This window comes from Balaenoptera acutorostrata, chromosome 2 (genome assembly GCF_949987535.1).
Source record: "Balaenoptera acutorostrata chromosome 2, mBalAcu1.1, whole genome shotgun sequence".
Taxonomy (NCBI): Eukaryota; Metazoa; Chordata; class Mammalia; order Artiodactyla; family Balaenopteridae; genus Balaenoptera; species Balaenoptera acutorostrata.
Window position 1 is genome coordinate 155,711,543 of NC_080065.1, and position 23,296 is coordinate 155,734,838.

Genomic DNA, 23,296 nt, shown 5'->3' on the forward strand with positions numbered 1-23,296 from the left:
TAAGGCCAGGAAGAGTTCATTCCTTATTAACAGCACTTTTTGCCCTGAGAAAACCTTAAGCCTGTTTCTGAAAACCCATTGCAGTCCCATAAAGGCATCTTCCCTCTTCTCCCCCAATTTACTTCAATAAACAAATGAATAAATACACATTTATTGAGCACCTGTTGTGTGCCCTCCGTAATGCTCAAGATTCTCTCCCACTTAATTGTCAGGCACCCTTGTCAGGCAAGGGTGATGTTCAGCATTATAAGAAAAGGAATCAGCAGCTCACAGAGGTTAACTTTCCCAAGGTCATCCTGCAAAAAAGAGGGTAGTAGAATAATGTTAAACCCAAGACTTCTGATTCTGTGTCCAGGTTTTTCCCACCTAAATTGGTAAACAAACTGGTTTTAGATGGCTCATGGACAGCGCAGGGAAAAAATTAAATCACGTGATGGGAATGTTGTTTTCTTGTCGATTCTCTCTCAAGCATCCTGATTAGTCAAGTAGAAAAAGCATTTGGTGTTAAAGTGGCTTTAGCACGTGTTGAATATTTGCTAATCTCCCTTTTTAACACAGAGGGCTGGTCTCAGGCTCAGCACCGTTAACACTCAACAGTCTCCAGCAAGAATTTTAAAAAATTATTTTGGTTTCATCTTTTATTTTTGGAACATCATACTGGTTTTCCTCATGATGGTGATATAAAGTTGTCTTTCTAGGAAGAAAATTATGGGAAAAATAATTAAAGAAAAATATTGAATAAATTACATTTCAGATATATGGGCATAATAATGATAAAAATCATGAATATGTATCTGTCTGAATGAAGCTGGGAATTGCATCATTGATTCACAGTCCTTCTCTGGCTCCCAGGGCATGTGGGCCTTGAGGAGATCATTGCCATGCTAAGTTCTGAAGCTGCCCTTTTTTTATTTGTTTCCCTGGGAAACATATAGAAGCGATTATAATGAAAACTATCCCTGCCATTAGGACCATTGGACATCCTTCTTAGGTTTAAATTTTATAACCCAAACCAACCCAAGCTAGTAATGGAGTCACAAAACCTAGGAAAAATATGTAAGTTTATTGCAAAAGATAATATCCCATTTAAAACAGTTTAGAAATTTACAAAACCTTACATTAGTACATAGTCTTTAAGAAGGTGCTCTATAGATGAGCTGGTATTAAGTTCCAAGTATAGCGAGTACACATTTTTTTAACTACAGAGAAAGCAGCTACATAAACTCCTGCAACTTAAGCTGATGTGTCAGTCTTTTACCTTTCAATTTTATAAAAGTAACTTTTGCTAAATTAATATCGCTCTGTAAAACCAGATAACTTCAAGTACAGCATTTCTGTAGGATATCACGGTAGATGTTACATAATATTTTACAAAGAAGCAATTTTCACGTGAGTAGATGAATATAGAGTCTTGGTATATGTATACTTTTTGAAATTTAACACAGAGATGATCGTTTTTGTTTAGCAGGAATGTGTTTACTGAATCCATTTCCCCCGTAACAATTTTAAATGTTCAACTTTCAGAAGAGACCTCCTTCCCAGTTTCAGGTTGGTGGCCCAAGCAATGTTGTGTTGTGCTTTGGTATAGAATCATTATAGCCTCGTTTGGTTTTATCTCTAGAAATGTCAACCTTTTCAGACCACGATTTCATCTAACTCAGTTGAGGGTTTATCCCGAGGCCGCCACCTCAACATAAGTGTATGACAACATACACTTCTTAATTATCCAAATGTTGGATTATCCACTTTGTGTGAGTTATCCCAGACATCTCTTCATCATTACAGGCTGACTTTGGCAAATGATCCTAATGAGCTCTGGGTGGCTCTGCTCATTTGATGTTGGCATGTGCACGGACTTTATAAAACAGGTAGAGTAGGTGTTCATATCTTCACTTGGGAATGGACAAACAGGCCCTGAAAATGTAAGCAATTTGCTAAAGGTTGTTGGAATAGACTGTTCTGTTGCCTGGGTGTCTTAATTCTGGGAGTAGGATTATTTCCATTTTATTGTGCCGCCCAAGAACATAAATTAATTTGAAAATTAGCGTAAGCAAAGCAAATTAAGATGGAAGCGCTCCTGCAAGATAAAATTATATGAGATCCCCAATGATTTTGCTTTATTGGATTATCCTCTGTGCTGTTCTTTTCGGTTGTTGGGGCCAACTGAGAGTTGATCGTGTGGATACATACAGAAAGATCTGTGGCTTTTAGCCAGTGGTATCATATCTTATTGAAACGTGGCTTAAGTATGGCAAGTGTATTTATCTTAATTCTAACTTCACGTTATGTATTCCAGTCTCATTTTGTGGGTTTAAACATTACACTAGAAACAGAACAAGAACATCTTGAATGACATTCCAAGATTTAATAGTGCCAGCCAAGATTCCTTGCCAAATTTCCCTCTTGCTCTCACTGAAATAGCTTTGTGCACTGCAGCGCAGGGACAGGGGAAGGTGAAACTGTCGGGGTGGTTTGCTCAGTTAGCCTCAATTTGCAGTGGGGAACGTACGTCCCGCATTTACACAGGATGCTGCACTCTGCAAAGACTCTAACTCAGACACCCAGTCTTCAGCAAAGGGGATTATGAAGTGCCTTCCTCATTGATTGCTTGTTGAGTTTAGGATCCCTCTTCTAAGCAACCTCAATCCAACCACAGACTGGTAGAGAGTTTAACAAGAAGGAATATGAGCCTTGCCAACCTACCCCTCGTCCCCAAGAGTATGTAGCAGTTACTTAATTATATTACTTTAGCTGTTTGTTCAGCCATGCAAGTTTGCCTGGACCCACACGTATGGAGGTCTTGTCAAAAGAATGAGCCAGACTTTAAAAGAATTCAGACTTTGGGAAGGAAAGGCCTTTAATACTAAAATGGAAAAAAATATATCCTCATCCCCAGTTCTGCTGCTTCTTCAATCAGGTGACCATTGCCTGGTCACCAGGAAGGGAGATTGTGTAGATTAATATACTTTGAACTTATCTACAAGGCTGCTGCCGGGATGAATGGGCGAGAACCAGTGTTGTGTTTTGTCTTAGTCTTGTTTATGTTTCTGATAAGATGAAACGGACAGATAGGCTGCTGGATCTCATGATCTTAAACGTTGCAGAGAAATTAACTGTGGAATCTTAAAGTTCAAACCCAAACCAGACCCCATCCATTTGCCAGGCAGTCTCAGGCCTCAGATTGAGAAGTAGGATGATTTAAGGTGGGCCCTGGAGTAGCTACAACTGCAGGATAGTCATACATGCAAGTCCCTTATACCCTGTGGTGAGCTTACTCTGCCGCAGACTCTAAGGTCCACACAGCATGAAATGACAAATCCTTGCTTTGGGGTCAAGGGGCTAATTAAAAATGAAGAGGACCCAACCCACAAGGTGATCTTGCATTCTCATGTCCTGCCCACTTCTGTTGTGCTTATGTATGCCAATATCTTAGAAAACTGCCAGTTTTGGTATCTGTTTTTCTCTGGGTATCTGCTTGTAACCCTCCTCTATCTTACTGCTCTGCACAACGTTTTTGTTTCTTTCCTTTGGGACGATGCACCCAGGATGGGCAGGAAGTGCTTAGCATCACAGAGATGTAGGAAAGTGTGATGGGGGTTTTGCCCGTGGTGGGAATCTAGACTCACAAACGAGGATGTGTGACAGGAAGCTAGGCAAGTGGTCAGTCGGGTCCGTGAAGTCCTCAGCAAGCAGCGGCACGCACTCAGGTGAGGTGTGGTCATGTGTCCAGTGGCAGCTAATCCAGCCCCAAGTTGTTCTGGTTTCACAGGTCGAGTGGCTCATAGCCTGGGGCCTTCACTAAGAAGTAGAGAAGGCCTGAGGGCAGTGGTTCCCCACCTCGGGAAGGGCAGAGGTGAAGGTCCCCATGAGCTCAGATCCACCAGAAGCATTTCTTCTTCACCTTCTTGGTTTTCCGCCTTAAGTCCTGTTTCTCAGGGACTGGGGGCTCTGCCGGGGACTTTGGTGGGGGAGATGCCTCCTCAGCTGGCTCTGCTTCCTCCAGACTCTGTAGGACTTCATGGAACCTGCCTTCCTGCTGCCGGAAATCATATTCTACACTGAAAAACACAAAGAGGAAGGAAGGAAAGTAAATTCAAATCAGCACATACTGATGTAGCATCACCAAGTGTCCAACTGACATGGAAAAACATGCGCTTTGAGGTCAAGTCCCAGATGCTTAGGTACCAGCTTGGCTGTGTGACCTTGAGGAACTTGTGCCACCTCTCTGAAGCTCCAGTTTCTCATTGACTGAATTGGCGTCTGTGATGCCTTCCTCTTGGGCATCTTACTAAGTTTAAATGAAGCACGTAACATGGCAGCCTAATAGTAGATGTCCAGTAAAGACGGCTCCAATCTCTCTCTCGCATTTATTTAATGCTCCTGATTGTTCATTCTTTTTACATACATTTTATGCATGAAAACTGCCTCATTATAAAGTATTTAAGTAACACAGAGGAATGTATGCTAAAACTAGCAACTCAGTTTCCTTATCCATAAAATGGACATAAAAATGGCACCTATCTCAAAGGCTTTCTTTGGAATTAAGATGTATATTAATTGAGAGAATATAAATGAAGTACTTAGAGTGGTTCCTGGCATATAGTAAGCCATCTCAGAATGCCCAGTGACAAGGTACCATTTGGGGGGCTTTATTAGTCACGTGTGGCAATCGTGATTTGCCTTTTTGGTGGCACTTACTCCGATCATGGGTCTCTGGGAGGTGACAAGGGCATAGCAGACCAGGACACTGTCCCTTTAATGACAGCTCCTTTTTAGCCCTTGCTGGGTAGAAGGCTTTGGCCAGTCATGCCACATCACAAACCAACATGGGGTCTTTCCTCTTCCATATGAAACATTTCATTTTCCTCCTTGCTAAACAAGGAGGAGCACTGTTTTCGTGACTCGGCATTTCCCCCACTTTCCGTACTCCCAAGCTGGCTCCTCATCTTTGGGCCTTCTGAGAGTTCTAGTATGAAACCAGGTAACAAACACAGCTGTAAGCTTAAGAGCCTTCTTCCAGGCATCCTGGCACTGGCAACTCCTCTGTAAGTAAACCTCCTATGGAGGAAAGTGGACAATTAAGGGTGGAGGGAGCACATACACAGTCTGTAGGGATGTCTGCAGGATTCAGTCTTCCTGGCCCGGCTCTCCAGGTTCTGAGAAGGCTGAGCCAGACTTACCAGACGGGCTGACCATTCCTGATGCCCACTGGCCTGATTCCCAAGCCCTCAAAGGTCAGGGGAAGCCTGAGCACCCACTGCACGCAGGCCAGAGCTTCTGCTCTCCCCAGCCTCTGACTCTCTCAGCCCCTGAGAACCCTGGTCCCCAACAGTGTCATGTTTACCTCACAGACCTGTGTACAGATGATACAATGGAGTCTGTACATTAATGACTCCAAAACACACAAATAAAATAACAAAAAAAGGAATGGAGATTAGGAAATGCCCATTAAAGGAGAATATTTAAATATGTCTGTATTGAGGAATGCTATGAAGTAAGCATAGGTGTAAAGCTCTCCAAGACACATCGTTGAGAAGCAAAGCAAAGAGCAAGACGTAATATATTAGTAGTAATAACATTGATGATGATAATAGTAACAGTAATAGGGGCTGAATAACCATGCTTAAGGAGCATCAGGGATGGGTGTCTGATTATTTTGTTTCTGTATTTTTGATAAGCTTCCACCAGATATTCTTCTCTTTGGCTTATATCCTTTCACTTTCTGTGCCCCCTGGTCTCCTCCACAGGGACCTACTCCTGGCTGGGTGACTTATAATAATGGGTGTAGTAATGCAGGCTGTGTTTTTCTAGGCAAAGCTCCACGATTGATTAGCTGGGAGATCTTGGCAAAGTCATTTCTTGTATTCAAGCCACAGTGTCCTTATCTGCAGAATAAGCATGGTACCTACTCATAGGATCTCAGTGAAGTATAAACAACAGAATGCTGTACAGCACTCAGCTCAGAGCTAGGCACCAACAAACACAGAATGATATTCAGCTAATCGTTCAACAAACTAAATTTACTGAGTATCTTCCATGTTCCAGGCCCTATGTTAGGTGCTGGGGGCAGAGTGGTAAACAGACAGACAGACATTATCCCTGGCGTCTTGGTGCTGGTAACTAGTGGCTCTGTGTCCTTAGTAAATGCTAGCCAATATCAAGAGCTACTAGAGATCTTCTAGCCAAAGCATAGGATTTGCCAGATCAGTGAACAGAAGTATCCACTGAGGCTCCCACTTCCAGGATGTACTGCCCAGCACTGCACCCCTATTTGTCTCTGAGCCTGGGGTGGGTTTCTGTCACCACTACCTGCAACTCACTCTCCCCAACTGAAACTTAAGGAGATGGATTCAGAAGCTGGGGAAGAGTTGTCTCTGGCAAACTCTCATTGCTTTAAGGAAGGAATTTAAAGCAGTGAGTTGCAAACTCTGATTCTTACCCTCTCTTACACTATTTCACAGATAGAGAACATCTACATTCATAGTTCTCCTAGCTCCTGAAATATCCCTGCCCTCCTTTCACCAGGCAGAAAAATAACCTTCATCCTAGAGCATCAGCTGGAGCCAAAGAAAGTAGGTATCCCTTGCTCATTCTAGGAATTTCCTCAGCTTTCTGGTATAGGAAATTTCATCCATCCATCCATCCATCCATCCATCCATCCATCCATCCAGCTGGTCAGCAATCTAAACATCCATTCATTCATCCAACCATCCATTCATCCATACAGCCATCTATCCATTCATCCATCCATCCATCCAACTATCTATCCATTCATCCATCCATCCATCCACCCATCCATCCATTCATCCATCCACCCATGCATCCAATCATCCATCCTGCTCTAGGCCTGATACTATGCTCAGTTACAGGGACATCACAGTGAGATAGACAGATGTGGATACTGCTTTTGTGGATCTTGCTTACCAGCGTGTGAGACAGATGATTAAACTAACAATTGCTTTAAAAATCTGCCTTGTACGTATCTCAACTACTCCTACTTTCCAGCTCTTCATCCATATACCTCTACCAAATTATATGAACATACACACAAAACAGCCTCCTTCTTCTCCTTATATGTGATATTTCTCTGACTTCTTAATTCAAACAAACAACAACAACAAACCACCTGAGTTTGTCAAGACTCACAACAATGTCCTAACAACAATTAGAAAAAAATAGTTCTCTGGGTGAGTCCAGATGTGTATAGAACCGGCAGGCCTGGAGCCAGAAGAGCCAGGATACAGAAGGTAAAGTCTGGGACTTCCCTGGTGGCGCAGTGGTTAAGAATCCGCCTGCCAATGCAGGAGACACGGGTTTGAGCCCTGGTCTGGGACGATCCCATATGCCACGGAGCAACTAAGCCTGTGTGCCACAACTACTGAGCCTGGGCTCTAGAGCCCGCGAGCCACAACTACTGAGCCCGCATGCTGCAACTACTGAAGCCCACACGCCTAGAGCCCGTGCTCCGCAACAAGAGAAGGCACCACAATGAGAAGCCCGCGCACCGCAACAAAGAGTAGCCCCCACTCACTGCAACTAGAGAAAGCCCGTGTGCAGCAACAAAGACCCAACGCAGCCAAAAATTAAATAAATTAATAAATAAATAAGTTTATTTAAAAAAAAAAAGAAAGTAAAGTCTGTCTTAGCTCACAATTTAAAGCACATTGTAGACAAAACAGAAATGGCTCTCGAGTGGAATACTCTTGGGTTTGAACCAAGGCTGTACCACTTACTGGCTGGGTGACCTTGGGTAAGTTGCTTCTCTTTCTGAGACCCAACTGAAGGTGGGGGTTATAAAGCTACTTCACTGGGTAGTTGTGCAGATGGGACACAATAACGGGAAATGTCCTCATGTAGGATGTGGCCTCTACCCATTCCACTAAGTCTCTTGTCTTCCTATCTTAGGGACTGAATGCCTCACCTCCTCACTCATACCTTCAACTCTTCAGTAATTGTATACCTTGCTGGAAACATCACTTTTCACCTCTCCCCTCCATGTACATTCAGGGAAGAATATGCTCTTTATATTTCTATGGAAACACGACAGGCTTCCATTATAATCATTGGGACTTAGGGAAGTCCCCATCCTCTTCTTGCAACTGCCCCCATTGGTCTTGACAATTTAAAGAGGATTGAAAGTGACTTTCTTTTCAAGGCCAGGCAAATAACAGAGTACAGAGAAGCATCTGTGCTTTGGAAAGAAATTGATTAATGTTTTTTTAGGCCAAAGCAATTTATTAACATAAAGGAAAATTGTCACTTTTCTTATCCATCCACTTGACAAACTATTGTTTAGTTTGGAAGGGAGGAGAAGGACTATATTTTGTTTTGGTAGCAGCTGCCTTATAAATGGGCAGGGGGCAGTGCCCTCTCTCATCTGTCTTTCATTTTGAGGCTGGGTAGAGAAGAGGAGATGCCCCTCAACTTCTTACTTAGCCAACCCACAGCACTTTCAGCAACGTCTTGAAAGAGGGAATAAAATGCCTGCTTGAGAGAGTTCAAGCAGACTCTTAGCAGAGGGTTGTTTGCAGATTCTGGGGAAGGAATGCCTGTCTTGGGTTTGGTATCAAGGTAGAACACCAGTAACTTTTCCAACCTTCCCTTCTCTTCTTCCTCTTAATCTACATATCTTCCCACCCTTACCATCTTCTCCATTCATATCCACATGGATGAAGAGGAGTGCTGTTTGTACAGAGCTCTGGCTCACGGTGGGGTGGGAGTGGCAAATGGTGGTCAAGAAATTGTTATAATACAGGATTCAGGCCAGGAGCCATTGAGATAGTTTGGAGCATTCCAGGTCTGCAAGGTTGGCCCTCTGAGGATGCACGGAATACCTGACACCTGGTTCAGGAGTGCCCAGTTCACTGTCTGGGGATCCTTAGAGCCTTTCCCAGCCAAGATGTCTGCTCATGGTGCCACTTTGCATTTAGAAAGTGAGCTGTGTGCAGACCAAGAATGGAAGCGAGCTTTCAGGTTTCCCTCTTGAGGGCACCTCACTAATCTAGCTGACAGATCAGTGCTCCAGCCATCATGCTAGGTGAAAAACAGAAGGAGGTTTTTCTAGGTAATTGGAAGTAGCAAGAAGCCTAAGTCACGGCTTGTCTGGAAGAAGAAATAGTGAGAAGCAAAAAGTAGGTAAATGCGTAAATACATAAGCAAACAACAGAGACAGATTCCGGATGCGGCATCTTGGTTGGGCAAACTGAAGTTGGGTGAGACACAAAGAGATAAAAGTTTATATAGAAACAAACAATAGAAACCTCTTACTTTTATATAGCACTTTCAGATTGCAGACAGTCCAGATCTGCATTTTCATTTTATCTTCACAATAGCTCAGGAATCTAGGAAGGTTGTTATCTCCATTCAACTGACAAGTGAGTTGGTGAAGGGAGTCACACCATAAGTTATGATCAGAATCTCAGCTTGCTTTCCTGACCTCTAGTCCTCTGTTTTTTCCTAAAAAGGGATCAGATGTTTTAGCCCAGGGCTTGGCTGTTCCCAGGGTCTTACTCTAAGAAGAGAAAGATATAACAAGAGAGTATCTGGGTCATGTTAGGTGAGGGCATATGGTAATTTAAATGATGAAGAAGAAGGAGGAGGAGGAGGAGGGGTAGGAGAATGACTATCATTTATGTAATGAAATCTATATTCCAGACACTATACTACAAGTTTAGTAATTCTCACGTCTCATGTAATTCTCAGAGCCCCATGAGATAGATATTATCTTCATTTCACAGATGAGGAAACTGAGGCAAGGCAAGGGGAGGTTGAATATTCTGCCAAGGGCACACACTAATAAGTGACAGAGCCAGGGTTTGAGCCTAGATTGTCTGGCTCCAAAGCTTGTACACTAAGATACACAGCATCGAAAGAACAGCAGTCTTCAATCTGTGTGAGATCCTGGTCACCAGATGAGCGTGGGGAGGGGAGGGGAGGGGGTGGTGACCAAGGCCTAGTGCACCGAAATGAACTTGCAGCCCTCTGTGGAACCAGACCCAACCTGGGCTGGGCTGCATGCACGACCCTTCATGACCCAGCTGACCAGCCCACCCTGCCATAGTGTTTCCAGATTGCAGGGACCTTCTGACAGGGAGGCCGCGTACCAAAGAAGACAGACACCCCACAGGAGGCAGCTTACTCAAGGTAGTATCTGGGCTGTGCAATTTTGGGTCTGGTGTAGGTTGCTGAGGTCCACAGGGGCCCTTTGCTCTTCCTTCTCAGCAGGCGCGTCTTGTTCTTTCATCAAGAGATGAGTCGTAAACCATGCACCCCAAGCAGGTTGGCTGAGAAACTAATGATCCATGGCATCTCCCTGAAGGCAAAACCACTTCCAAGTCCCTCTCCACCTCTTCGTCTCTGTTAGAGTGTTTCTGTGGCCCCTCTTGCCACGGAACTCAGGTGCAATACAGATTTATTGACCTCCAGCAACTTTTGTTCTAGAAGAATTAGCTGTAAGAATCAATGGAATCAGCACGGGTAGTTGGGTTCCTGTCTACTTGAATAAATCACACCACTTTGGAAAGTGTCTCTGGGGAAAAATCACAGTCTGGGAAAGCAGGAACCTTAGTGTTTTTCCCCAGTCTGGAAGGGATATTGTTCCTAAAACTTTCTCCGAATGACCAGTTTGCTCATTATTTATAGGGTACAATTTTAAGCTTCACAACTCACAGCCATTTCAAGCTGGCAAGTGCACCCCTTCTTGGGCAGCTGTCTGCTGACGAGTCCTCAGAGAATTGCACGTTCTCTTCTAGGCACATAAATAAGCAGAGCCACGCTGCAGAAACCTCACTGCTGATTGCTATCTGTGAGAGAGGTCTGCGCTCTGGGTTCTGTGGCTCTGTGTTGAGAATGTCTTCACATTAAGTCCTTAGAAAGAGAAGGTCATCTCAGAGAACTTCAACACAAATATTCACTGATTGTGCAAGGTCAGAAAGTAAGAGGGAAAGGGACAAGAAAGTCTCCTAAAAGCAGGACTGGTTTAAGCCCTAGCTCTGTTGGATCTTGGACAAGTCACATAGTTTCTCTGAGTCTCAGTTTCCTCATCTGTAAAAACGAGAATAATAACCACACCCATATTTTAGGGTTTTGCGGAGTCTGAAAAGAGATGATACATGTACAGTGTTTAGCAAAATTCCTGGCACAGTGCTTGGTTCAACAAATGGTAATGATTGTTGCATTAACTTGACAGAGAAATAAAGATTGGGTCATTTTGTGGTCAGCTGTGGCCCTCATGCCAGCAGCCATCCATTTCTTACTCCTGTGAAACTCTCAATTTTCTTGATTTTATATTTATGGCATGTTTCAGCCTCTTTAGCTATTAATGCATTAAAATAGGTTTCATTTTTATTGCAGATAAATTGCTGATGCTGTAAATCCTACTTCTTTCCACTTACACTCGAGGGAAAAGAAGAAAGGGATAAACATACTGAGAGAAACAGGGACTAATGGCAAATATCTTGGGGATCAAACTGTCGAGGCTCAGAGAGGTTTCCACATGTACCCCAAACTTTATGTCTGTTTCCAAAAGAGAGCTTGAGCTATGTTTGGTGGTAGTTGTTTGGGGGATGCCGGGTAGTATTGCTATTAACATTCATGTTCCTGCATTTGCAATGAATGCTGCTCAGTCCGTACTACAGTGGGATGAGAGCTGCAAAGGCATCTGTGATTACTATAAAGAACAGACATGCTGTGTGCTTTATAATTACTCCTCACTGTGGAATTCATTGCTGGCCAGAGAGAGGACCGTGGCTGGAAGACGAGGCTCTAACAGTTCTCTTGGCTCCACGCTGGGAGGTCATCTTAAGCAAACAAAAAGAACATACTAAATAATCTACATGGAAAGTTGGTTGCTGAATTCACAAGCCTGGGTGCATATTGCATTTTGAGTAAAATGCCTTTTTCTCTGGTTAAGTAATAGCTTTAAGTGGCAGGCAAGACCAAGACCCAGTGGCCAAATGACTTAACCATGGAAGGAAACTCTAGAAGGCTCTCAGCGCCTCAGACTGCATGACCCCAGGTAACTCACATTGCTTTCCTTGGTTAGACGAAGGCCTGGCTTTTCTCCGACAGGGCACACAGCTGTACAGCTTTGGTCTGTGTTCCAGAGAGACTCCTTATGAGAAGTTCCGAATATTAAAACAATGAGGGGGCGACATCAAGAACAGGGATGCTGGTCGCCGGGTACAAAGGACGGCACTTGCCGCAAATCTCCTTTTGCATATCCTTAACTTCTTCTCTGTCTAGCTCAGAGGAGTTGTAACAGTGGAGGAATCAATAATGATAAAAAAGCAGTCTATGGTCTGTGGAGTTTGAGGAAATGAGAGGAAAGTGGTGGAGGATTCTGGTGTTCAGCTTCACGCATATTCCCTGGTTCTGGAGCCTGTGGTGATCACACCCTCTCCTGAAGCGGGGTGGGCGGTCCTGGGCAGCACTTTGCATGGCCACCCTGTCAGGTGTTTGTAACTGCTCCTCCAGGATGCACCAGAGGGCAGTTCCTAGCATTTGGGCCCTTGGCCTGGGAGCAGAATTGGGCTCTAACTGGTCTGAACCTTAATTGGAGGAGGAAGGTCAGCAGGGATTGCCATTCCGTTCCTGATCTCAGATGAGGACCAAGGAGCTGGGAAATACGGGAGGGAGGAGAGGCTACAAATGAATCCCCTAAGTAATGCATAATGAAAGCCTGGGCGCCCACGTGGACTGGCAGAAGCTCATTTTCTCTTCTCATTGGAAATAGGAGGCATCAAAAATACCCTTAGTCTATGAGGAAGCGCCCCCCCCACCCCAATCCTCTTCCCTTCCCTTTCCCTTGCCTCCACTCTCACCTGTGCCCCCTAGTTAGGTCTATACCTGACCACCTAAACCTGTAATTGAAGCCAAGCAGAAAGGTAAATCATCTGTCCAATGTTGCGTTTAAAACAAAAGCTACTTTCTGGGCTATTTTATTAGCACGAGCTTTCTATGTCACAAAAGTTTCTAATAAATCAACCAGAAACCTCCTCCTTTCAAGACCCTAATTTTACCTAGTTGAATGTTTCTCCAGCTTCACTGGGATCAGGCTTTCCCAGGAAACTGGCTGTAACTGTAGATTCCCATCCTCCACCCCACCCCTCTGATCCAGCAGGTTTGGGGAGTGAAGGCCAGCAACCAGTATTCACAGATACCCAGGAGACTCTGATGCAGATGGCCCAGGATCACATTTTGAGAACACTATTTAGGTCCTGCATCTTAAACACAAACCCCCACGATGCCCTTGGATTATGAGAACTCAGACATACAACATTCCGCTGAGCCCTGATACCCCCTCAAGCAGGTCTGTCCTCTGAAGGCAGCATGCTGTAGAATCTGGCCAACAGGAAGGGAGGACTAAGTTCCAATCTTGACATTGCCACTTATTAGTTTCAGAATAATTGTGCAAGTGCCTCTCTGTCTCTCAGTCTCAATTGTCTAATCTGAATAGTGTGCAAGTCCCTGAACCTCAGTTATCTCACCTGTAAAATGGGAGTATTTTTATCTATCTGACATGGTTGTGGGGATTAGATACGAAAATAAAGGGCATTTGTAATGACCAGTAATAATAGACACAGTAAGTGGTAGCTCTCTTCTTATTTCTTTTCCCTCATCTTCATCCCGACAGATCTCTGTCTTCCCCTAGCTGTCATAGTTGCAAAGATCATCACAGTCAAATTAACAGACCTCCAATTAGATGTGAGTAGTTTACGAATTATAAGGGTTTAATCCAGGCGTATTCGTTTCCTATTACTGCTGAAACAAATTACCACAGATTTAGTGGTTTAAAACAAGACAGATTTTACTCTTAGAGTCCAGAGATCAGAAGTCCTCCAGAACTGTAAGTCAAGGTGTCAGCAGAACTGTGTTCCTTCTGGAGGTTCGAGGAGAGAATGTGTCCCTTGCCTCTTCAAGCTTTTAGAGGCTGCCTACCTTCTTTAGCTTGTGACCACATCACTTCTACCTCTGCTGCTGTTGTCACATCTTCTCTGACTCTGCCTCTCCTGCCTTCATCTTTCCCTTGTAAGGATCCTTATGATTATGTTACGCTCACCTGGACAATCCAGGCTACTTACCTCGTCCTAAGATCCTTACTTAATCACACCTGCAGTGTCCCTTTTACCAAGTAAGGTAACATATTCACAGGGTCCAGGAATTAGAATGTGGGCATCTTTTGTGGACATTATTCTGCCTACTACACTGGGTTTTGATGCTTTGCCAAGAGAACCTGCCGATCTAATGCCTTAATTCCCTCTTCCATAGAGATCATTGGTGCAGTTCAGCCACCGTAGAAGGGAGATATTTTAGCCTGGAGGGAGTTTTCAGTTTTCCACAAATCAAACCACCTTTCCTACCACAGCCAGTACAGAAGTACTGGGCAATAATGTTGGATGGCCATGATGAACGAGGATCTCAATGTCCTGTGAGATTGCAACAAGCTTTCTGAGTCATCAAAGGAAGATTTGATTAGGTTTCATCTTGTAGCGTTCCAGGTGTTTGAAAATTGACAGTCCATGTACCACATACAGTCGTTTGATTTAGTTCCAAAAGATCTTCTGAGGACCTGCTGCACAGAAGCCTTCCTTCCCTAGTAAGAACATTTGATTAATTAAGGCCTTCCGTTTCCCCACCCAAGGGTAGGGGCACACACAAATAGTCACACTGACTTGACTTTGGGGCATCTGAATAGCTGTCTCAAGCCCACCACTGTTTTTCATCCCTCCCCTAGTCAGTATAGCCATTCCCTTCCTTGACAAGATTCTATTGAGCAACAACTATGTATTAGACACTGGCCCACGACTTTGAGATACTAGCCATCTGCTGAAGGAAAGAAACTCATAAACACTGCGTTACAATGCAATAGGATAAATGGTATAGCCGAGGAATGTGTGTGCCAAGGGGGTCCTTCTTGGGAAGGAGTGTAAGGCTATTCAGAGGAACTGACTTTTAAGCTGCAAGACTAGGAGATTTCCAGACAAAGCAGGGCAGAAAAGGCATTTCAGGAAATAAGGAAACATGCATGAGAGAACACACAGTATATGAAGCCAGCTGAGTAGTTCCCTGTGGCTGGGGAGAAATAGGAGACCCAGCAAGTAAGAAGGTTAGTATCATGTTCAAAGGGCTTTGAAAAATTAACTAAAGGAAACAACAGGAACTGGGACAAAATTGTTTAGCAGGGGGAGTGACAAGATCAGATTCTACTTTTCAGGTAATTTAGAAATCTGTGTGGAGGATTACTTGGGACAGGGCAAAAGGTACCTACGGCAAAAAGGCCAGCTAGCGTTTAAGTGACCAATGATGAGAGCTTTATGGACCAGAGACAGAGGGTAGAATCAGTAGCCAATTTGATGTGTGTTGTAAAGGAGAGGAGCGAGGCACTGTGGGGACTGTAGTTTCTTTATGGAACTGCGGTTAACAGTGTTGAGCAAAATGAGAAATGCAGGAAAAGAATTGTGTGGAGGAAAATAAGTGTGTTTTGGTATATGGTGAATTCGAGAATTTGAGGTACCTTTGAGATATCAAGATAGAAATGGAAAGATCTGTAGGTAGTGTGTATATATATAGAGAGAGAGAGAGGGAGAGAGAGAGAGAGAGAACTCATAAAAAACAGAGGGGAAGCTGATATCACAGAAATTAAAATTAAAATCCATAGTGCAGTTGAAGTCATGAACAGAGGCTAAGGATGAGAAGAGGAGACAGCCTGTCCAGATAGACCCCTGAGCAAACGAGTGCTCTTCTGTTGTTCTCTCTAGCACCTGAGCACCTTTCAAATCTTACATGGCCAGCCTCTCCCTTCACCCATTGAAAATGCTAAGTTTGCTGCTTGCACTTTATTTCCATTTTCTAAGAAACACACTTGGATGATAGAAGAAATTTTTTTTTCTGAGAAAGACTTCCCATTCTTTTCCCTTAAAACATTTGAGGCATTTTACAACGTAAACCAGGCAGATTTTTTTTTCCTGGGAGCTACATCCATAAAATAAACGCATGATTGGTGTAGTCAAAGACCTCCAAAGAGGTTCTGTGGTTATTTTTAGAGTGAACGTGAAGATGAAGTGCAGGAAGATGTGGCTGGAGGAGCAGAGAACGGGGTGAGGGAAGGAGGAGTGATATGGCTTGGAGAGACCTCACGTCCTTGAGAAGAGGAAAGGGAGCTGATTCCTTAAGGCACAGTTTCCAAAACTGCAGTCATTCATTCACCACCTTCATGGTTTTTGTGAAACTCCCCATACCACATGCACAATAATTTTTTTCTCTCTAGATCAATTCACTTTTTAGACTTAAAAACATTTGTACAAAACAGGCAATATACCTTTTGAAAATGGAGACCTGCGTAACAGTGAGTAGGTAAGGGGACTAGTTTTAAAAGTTAAAATCTTCCATAAAGAATTAGGAATGATTACATTCTGGCTGCATACTGTTGCTTGCCCGTGACTATGAACATGAGACATACTCACTCTTGGCAGAGAAGTGTGATAAGTAAGCATTAGAAAGGTTTTGAAGACATTCTAGCACCAAACTCAGATTTTTCCCTCTGGGTAAATCAGAAGAATTGAAATGATCTTAGGTACCGCAGGAGTCATGCAGAAACACTTTGAGTAGCTTGTCCTAGGATTAATGCTAAGGAGAGGTGAGAAGAGTGTTTGGGGTCTAAACAGCCTGGAACCAGCTTGAGTCATAGAGCCAATCCCCACACCCTTCCCTTGGAGCCCACAGCAGTCAGAACTCCAAGGAGTTCGTTCTTCCTGGTGTACTCCTGAGAATACATGGACTCTTTGGGCATCAGTTTTGGTGCTGTTCTCCTTGGTGAGGTAGGATCTATCAAAGTGATCCATGGTAAGAAGAATGCCAGTGAGGCTTTGAGGAGCGGGTGGACAGTAGGCTCCTCTTGGAGCAGAGAGAACGAGTCGGATAGAACCAGTGACCCCACGTGTCTTGATGGAAGCAAGTAGCATAGCCATAGGCTTCGGCTGATGGGGCCACTTAGAAAACCTTATGGATTGCGAACTTAGCAGCAACATCTCCAGAGAAGAAGACCCGGCAGGCAATCCATCACGCATCCATGTGCTTTATGTTCAGTGACGTGCACTCGGTCCATCCATCACTGGGGAGAGACTGCAGCTTAACAAGGCCTGAGGATGAGTATTTCACATCATTTATTTATTAGTTTGCAAGATCTGACTTTCCAGGATACCACACAGGGTTTGAAGTCATTTGAAATGTTAAAAAAAAAAAAAAAAATGACAACTCTCATCTTCCCACTGTTACTGTGATGGAGATGTTGTTCTGATCTCTTTGCTTTCATCAAACTAATTGCCTGTTCCTTCACAATGGCTTAGATACAACGATATAGATACTGTCTGGGAGAACAGTCTGGCTTTGAATGGTAATGAGGGATAGATGCATGCAGTGGCTGCTCTTCTTGGAAGACTGGAAAGGGATGTGTGGATAAAGGTTTGCCAGCCCACCCAGGGGTAAATTTAGAATGTTTGCTTGGGATATTTGAAGTAAGTACTAGAAAAATGCAAACATTCTCAGACTTGTTGGAAGGTTGTAGTTTAGCCAAATATTACTATTTTTAATTCAGCCTAGAACATCAGAATGTCAGAACTGAAAGGGACCATAGGGACCATCTAATTAAAGGCCCTCATTTTTCAGATGAGGAAACTCAGAGGCCAGAAATGATTTGCCGAAGGCCAGGGCAAGAAACTCATAGTAGATTGGAAAATAACCATTTGTCCTTTTCACTCACATAAGCTAAATAAAAAGTCATCTGAAGGTAATAGAAAATACATCATCTGGCTGCTGAAAAAGAGACTTTTCAAAATTTAAATGGAAGTTAGTTAAGAATAATTATTTTTGTTTATGAGGAAAAGTTTTTGTCCTCCCTAACAGTCTAGACATTTAATGATTTTTGTCCTCCTGGTGATTAGGAAATTTGCGTAAGATGGGGGATGTAAAAGAAGAAGGAGCAAAAGGTAAGCAATTGATGAGACTCCCTAATTTTTCTTTCCAATGCACAAGCCTTTTCCAGAGCCCCCTTTTAAGAGGGGATATTTCATACCAGGGTAAAGGGCATTTTTTTGTGTGAGAGGTCCTGAAACTCCTGTTATTGTTATTGGTGAAAAAACTTTGTGGTCCTTTGGCTCTTAGGTATAAAGTGTTGACAGTTCAGTGAGAAAATGCCCAAGGCCTCACCTAAGGGTAGGGGCCCCCTGACTACCAGGCCCCCATCCCTTGCTAAGATGAAAATCTCAGGATTCTGCTGGAAGGAATGAGACATTTTAAAAAGAAGACACAGGCAACCCAGTTGGGCTTCAGTTTGCTCAGGCCCTAGCTGCCTTTCTCATCAGAGAGAGAAAATAATAGAGAAAACCAAACCATACAATTTTGTTAAACAAAGTTAGATTCCATCAACTGAAATGACTGCTTTTGACCACTTTTCCACTGTGCCACTGAAAGTAGACTTCCAGCTAAAGGGGCGTTGATTTTTCCAGTAATAACAGGAATAAGCTCTTGGATTTGTACAGAAATTGACTGTTACAAAAGGCATTCAGATATATTTTCTCATTTGTTCCTAATGGCAACTCTCAAGAGGGATAATTGTTCCCACTCTACAGATGAGGAAACTGAGCTCCAGACAAGTAAGCAGGCGTAGACTTGGGGATTTTGACTCCAAGTTTAGTGCTCTTACAACTGTATGCTGTTTCCCTTCTATTACTTATAAAAATTCACTCTATTGCAGCAATCTTACCCCCTGCTGGAAAGAAACAATGTACTTAGAAGTGAATACACAGTGCTTAGCACAGTTCTTGACATATAGTAATTGTTGGCATGTGATAGCTACTGTGGAGGAAGAGGCTGTGTGGTACAACAGTCAAGATCATAGGGCTTGGGATCAGAAAGATCTGGATTTGAGTCCCAAGACTCTGAATATTTGGTTGGAGAGCCCCCTCTGCTCTCCGAAAATGCTTTATGTGAGTGGAGCCAAATGGCTGAACTTCTCTGAGGACGTTAACGCCTACCTCACGAGGTATACTGTGAAACAAGACGCAAACGGGCATGCACAGCTTGGCAAGGCGCCTGTACTCAGTATTCAGTAAGTGGAGGGATGATGATCTCAAGAGGATTTGCTCATAGACCTTATTGTGAGGAAACAAAGCAATGCCTGCCTTGGAACCAGATGTTAACATTTCATAGTTAAACACCTTGCTTTTTAAGTCTCAGGTATTCAAAGGCCTCATGTCTTTGCCCCTCTCTTGAATTTCTGTGCCTAAGAGAGCTTACAAGAATGTTCTGTGGACCCTGCAGCTTCTGTGCTCTACAGAGCAGGCCTCGGTTGTGGCCAGGTACCTGTATATGATGCACGCTGTGTTCTGGCAGGTACTGCAGTTGTTGAGATCTTGGCCAGTTCGATAAAAGTTGCGCCTGCAAGATAGAGCATTTGCTAGATAAATCTATGGGCAAAATCCCCCTGGGATGCACGCATTCTACAGACTCATTCCCTGCAGCACAGCATTGCCCCTCTCATGAGTACCAAAGCCTGAAGTTGCATGGCCATTACAGACACAGAAACAAGAAACCCCTGTTAATAGAACCTCACATTTCTAGAGTGCTTTATAAATGCTTAAGCACTTTGACATCTGGGTTTTCTTCATGCTGACAATAACCCCATGAGATGAGCCAGTTATTCTTACCCCCGCGTGATAGATGGGGAAACTGAGAGACTTTGCGAATGAGTAGAGGAAGATGATTAAAACTCCAGATCCCTTAGTTCAGTGCATTTCTCTCTGTATCGTCACAGTGCTTCTCTCTTATAAGGCAATGTTGATTCTGATCCATATCAGCGAAGGCCAGTTAATTATGTCTTCCCTCTCCTACCCTTTTGTTGATTAGCTTTGGCCATTCCTTCTTCTCAGTCTTTAGAGAGCACTGTTTCAAGGAAAGAACAGCCCACACCTAAACAAATAACTGCCTTCCCCTCCCCAGACTGATGCTGAGTCACCCAGGAAAGCATTTTGTGACTTTTTTCTCTTTGCAAAATTGTGATCTCATTTCAGTTTCCATTTAGCTGGTCCATGATGGACTGGCCCAAGCCTTCAAAGTGGTCAGTGGTGGGGATGGTCAACAGTAAGCTTAGTGGCCACCTCAAGTCCTCTGTGACAAACCCATAAATAACTAAAATACTGTGCAAATGCAGTAACTTGCTTCAAGGATGGGGGTGGGGGAAGCACCTACATGCTATCATTTTCCCCCATCGTGTATCAACTGGACTTACATCTTAATAAAAATCACTTTTGACTCTGTTGCTTCATTGCCCCCTTTCTGCAGTCTCTTGACATCTGGAAACAAAAACACATCACCGTGGAAATCCACCAAAGCCTACAACCAAGCGAAACCCAGTCAGAACAAAGGGGGACCATTGCTTACAATTTGGGGAAACAACAGAATCCCAAACATTTTGGAGACATTTTACTAACAGAAACCAGTGCTCTCTCTCTGCCCCTATCCTGGCAAGTGACTTAACCCAATAAAAAAAATCCACCTTACCCTTCTGTGAGAGCTCGAGCTTTCTCCAAGTCTTGAATTACATTCAAAAGGACTTTAATTTTCTCTTGGTTTGAGTGCAGAGATTCCTCCACGGATTGCAGCCTGCCCTGGAGGTCGCAGAGCTCACCCTGTGCCAGGTGAATTGGATTAAGCGCACCCATCTCCGTGGTGCCCTGCTGTTTGGTCTCCCTCCTTGGAAGAGAGGATGGGAGGTGATCGCTTTCTGGACAGTTTTGAAATGCTGGGATGTGTGACTGGAAGGGGTTCTTTGCCGTCTGCTCCTGACACACAGGGGCAGATTTTGACTCACTGTTAGTTTTGAGTGACTGCAGATCCTGGTGATTGTTACTCGATGAAGCACAATCTGAAGCTCCCCCTGGCTGGGCTGGCTGGCTGTGGGAGCCTGGCGAAGGGGAGCTGTGAGTCCGTGGATGTGAGGGAACACACGTTTCCTTTGACTGAGATGACAACGGGCCAAGGTCTTTGTCATCAGAGTTATCTTTGGGCAAAAGCGTTTCAGGTGTAAGTTTCCCTGTGCTGGGCATGTGGTTGGCACCGCTGGTGGCATTTAAGCAGGAGAGGGGTCTTTCTGAATCTGGTGGTGGCACTCTTCTCCCGTCACCTGGATGCATGTCAACCAAAGTGGGTATGGAGTTGCTAATCTCAGCAGACCTGTCTGGGCTGAAAGTGGACTCTCTACCTGCCCAGGTAGGGCTGTGATAAATATCATCTGGGACCTGAATGGCAGCTGTTGCTTTCTCTGAGGCCCTCCATGTCCCTGCTTCCAAGCATATGCTCACAGGCCCATTGCTTTGCACCTTGGACATTCTAGGGAGAAATGGGTGGGATACCTTGACCCTTTGAGGCCCATCTTCAAGATGCCGAGCCAGCCTTAAGTAGGCAAGGTCAGAGGCCACGATGTCCTGTTCAGAGAGATTGCCGTTCACCTGGATGGCACTTTGGGATGCTGTCTGCATTTCCACCAGGGACTTGCTAGCTGTGAGTCTCTTCCTTTTGAAAACTGGGAAGTGCTTCCTGAGACTGGGGGAGGTTTGGATGGCGATGTGCCGAAAGCCCCCTGCCTGCTGGGACCTGGGGAAGGAGAGTGAGTAGGTGGGGAGGTGATGGTGCCCGGAGGCGTGAGTCTTGCCCATTACAGCCGGGTCCTCAGAAGTTTGCATGTCAGCCTCAGCTAGGGCCGGTGGAGTCTTGCGGGTGCCATCTTCCTTAAATCGCACCTGCTGAGATTTGCTCCTGCGGTGGTGAGGTTGCTTCACAGGCTCCACCGACTCTAGACTGTTACGCTTCAGAAGCACAGGCCTCACTTTCATACTTTGCTGGGCCATTGAGCCTCCCTCAGTTGAAAGGATTGGGACCATACCCTTCTCCTGGGCACATTTCCTTAGGTCTTCGGAGCAGCATCTAATGACAGCATCTCAGACGCAGAGATCTGCCGGCCGAGATGGAGTGGTCCTCTCCTCTGAGTAGGGGCAGCTCTGTTGGCCATTCCCGGCCAGCAGGTTTTACTTGGGGGCTCTCCGTAATGCTTCCCCTGCAGGTAAAATATTATTCCATCGCAGTGGTAATTGCCACTTAGGTAAACAAGGAGTTAGGCTAGTTATTAAACCTAATCTACCACGAGAGCTGGTGGGCTGTTTATCAAGGGAGGCTGGCAGGCGGTTCTGATCCTGGAAGAAGCTTGCTGTCTTGAACAAAAAGACAATGAAAGTACCATTTAGGGGATAGCGCCAGACTGCCAACATGTGAATTCCAAAAGAAACCTGCTACGTCTGGAACATACGGCTTCCTTTCCGGGAGCGTCAATTTGCAGTGTAAAACTACAGGAAACTTAAACACATCTTTCCATTTCATGTAAACAGGCAGAGAAATAAATGACCTGGGGCTTGGCTTCTTTGATGATACGTGATGCTCCTAAGGGAGCATTTACGTCAATCACATATTCTTCCTTTGGGGCCATTGTTTTCTTTCATGCTGTTTCCCTTTTCTTCAGTGAGGGAAACATATCTGCCTAAATAGCCTCACAAAACCCCAGTGGGGTGTGATGGGGACAGGATTGAGGCATCCGAGGGCATTCAGAGGGCAGAGTCCCTGTCGTGGTGTCTTGGCTGAAGTTCACATGTGGGAAAAGTGAGCCACATCTGCAACTTCTGGGTATTTGAGCCAAAACCTTTGTTCGCTTGGCCTCGGGGTCAGGGTCTGGGACCTGGCAGTCTTTGCCACCAGGCCAGGAGAGTCTGAAAGGGAAGAGATAACAGATGCAACTGAGAACACAGTTCCTGGGGGCCTGGGTTTCTCTCCAAATTCCAACCTCCCAGCTGAGGGCTTTTGATAGTGGATGGTCTGGGGGTAAGTCAACTTACTACCCTTGTGTCTTTTCGCCTAGTTAGCCAGCCACCTTGCGGCTACAGGGCCTCGGAACAAAATGCCTGTCTGCCTGGATCGCTTCCTCCTTCCACTCCCAGGCACCCCCCAGCCAACTCCTATTCATCCGCGAAGTCCCAGCTTCAATGGCACTTCCTCCCGAAAGTTTTCTAGTGACTCCTCCCTCACGTACACCTCTGATGCTACATCATATCAGGACCCCCATTATACCTTTTCACCACATTCTTCATAACACAAATTGTAGCTGTCCCTTAATAATCATTTGTGTATGTATTTATTTAATGTGTATCTCCCCTACTACCCTGTAAGCTCCAGGGTGGCAGGAGCTGGAGCCATT

The 23,296-nt window shown here is 44.5% G+C and overlaps 2 protein-coding genes across 2 annotated transcripts in view; one reads left to right on the forward strand and one right to left on the reverse strand.

The window, feature by feature from the left end:
* The window catches only part of DOCK2 (dedicator of cytokinesis 2), a 418,871-nt gene that overhangs the window by 197,113 nt on the left and 198,462 nt on the right, over positions 1 to 23,296 (forward strand). The gene's annotated exons all lie outside the window — the stretch shown is intronic.
* On the reverse strand, positions 1,096 to 22,463 carry INSYN2B (inhibitory synaptic factor family member 2B). The gene is made up of 3 exons (XM_007171379.3): positions 20,557 to 22,463; positions 19,360 to 19,434; positions 1,096 to 4,058 (listed from the first exon to the last, which is right to left on the reverse strand). Exons 1-3 carry the CDS (start codon positions 21,933 to 21,935, stop codon positions 3,872 to 3,874), a joined length of 1,641 nt encoding a protein of 546 aa, XP_007171441.2. The 5' UTR covers positions 21,936 to 22,463; the 3' UTR covers positions 1,096 to 3,871.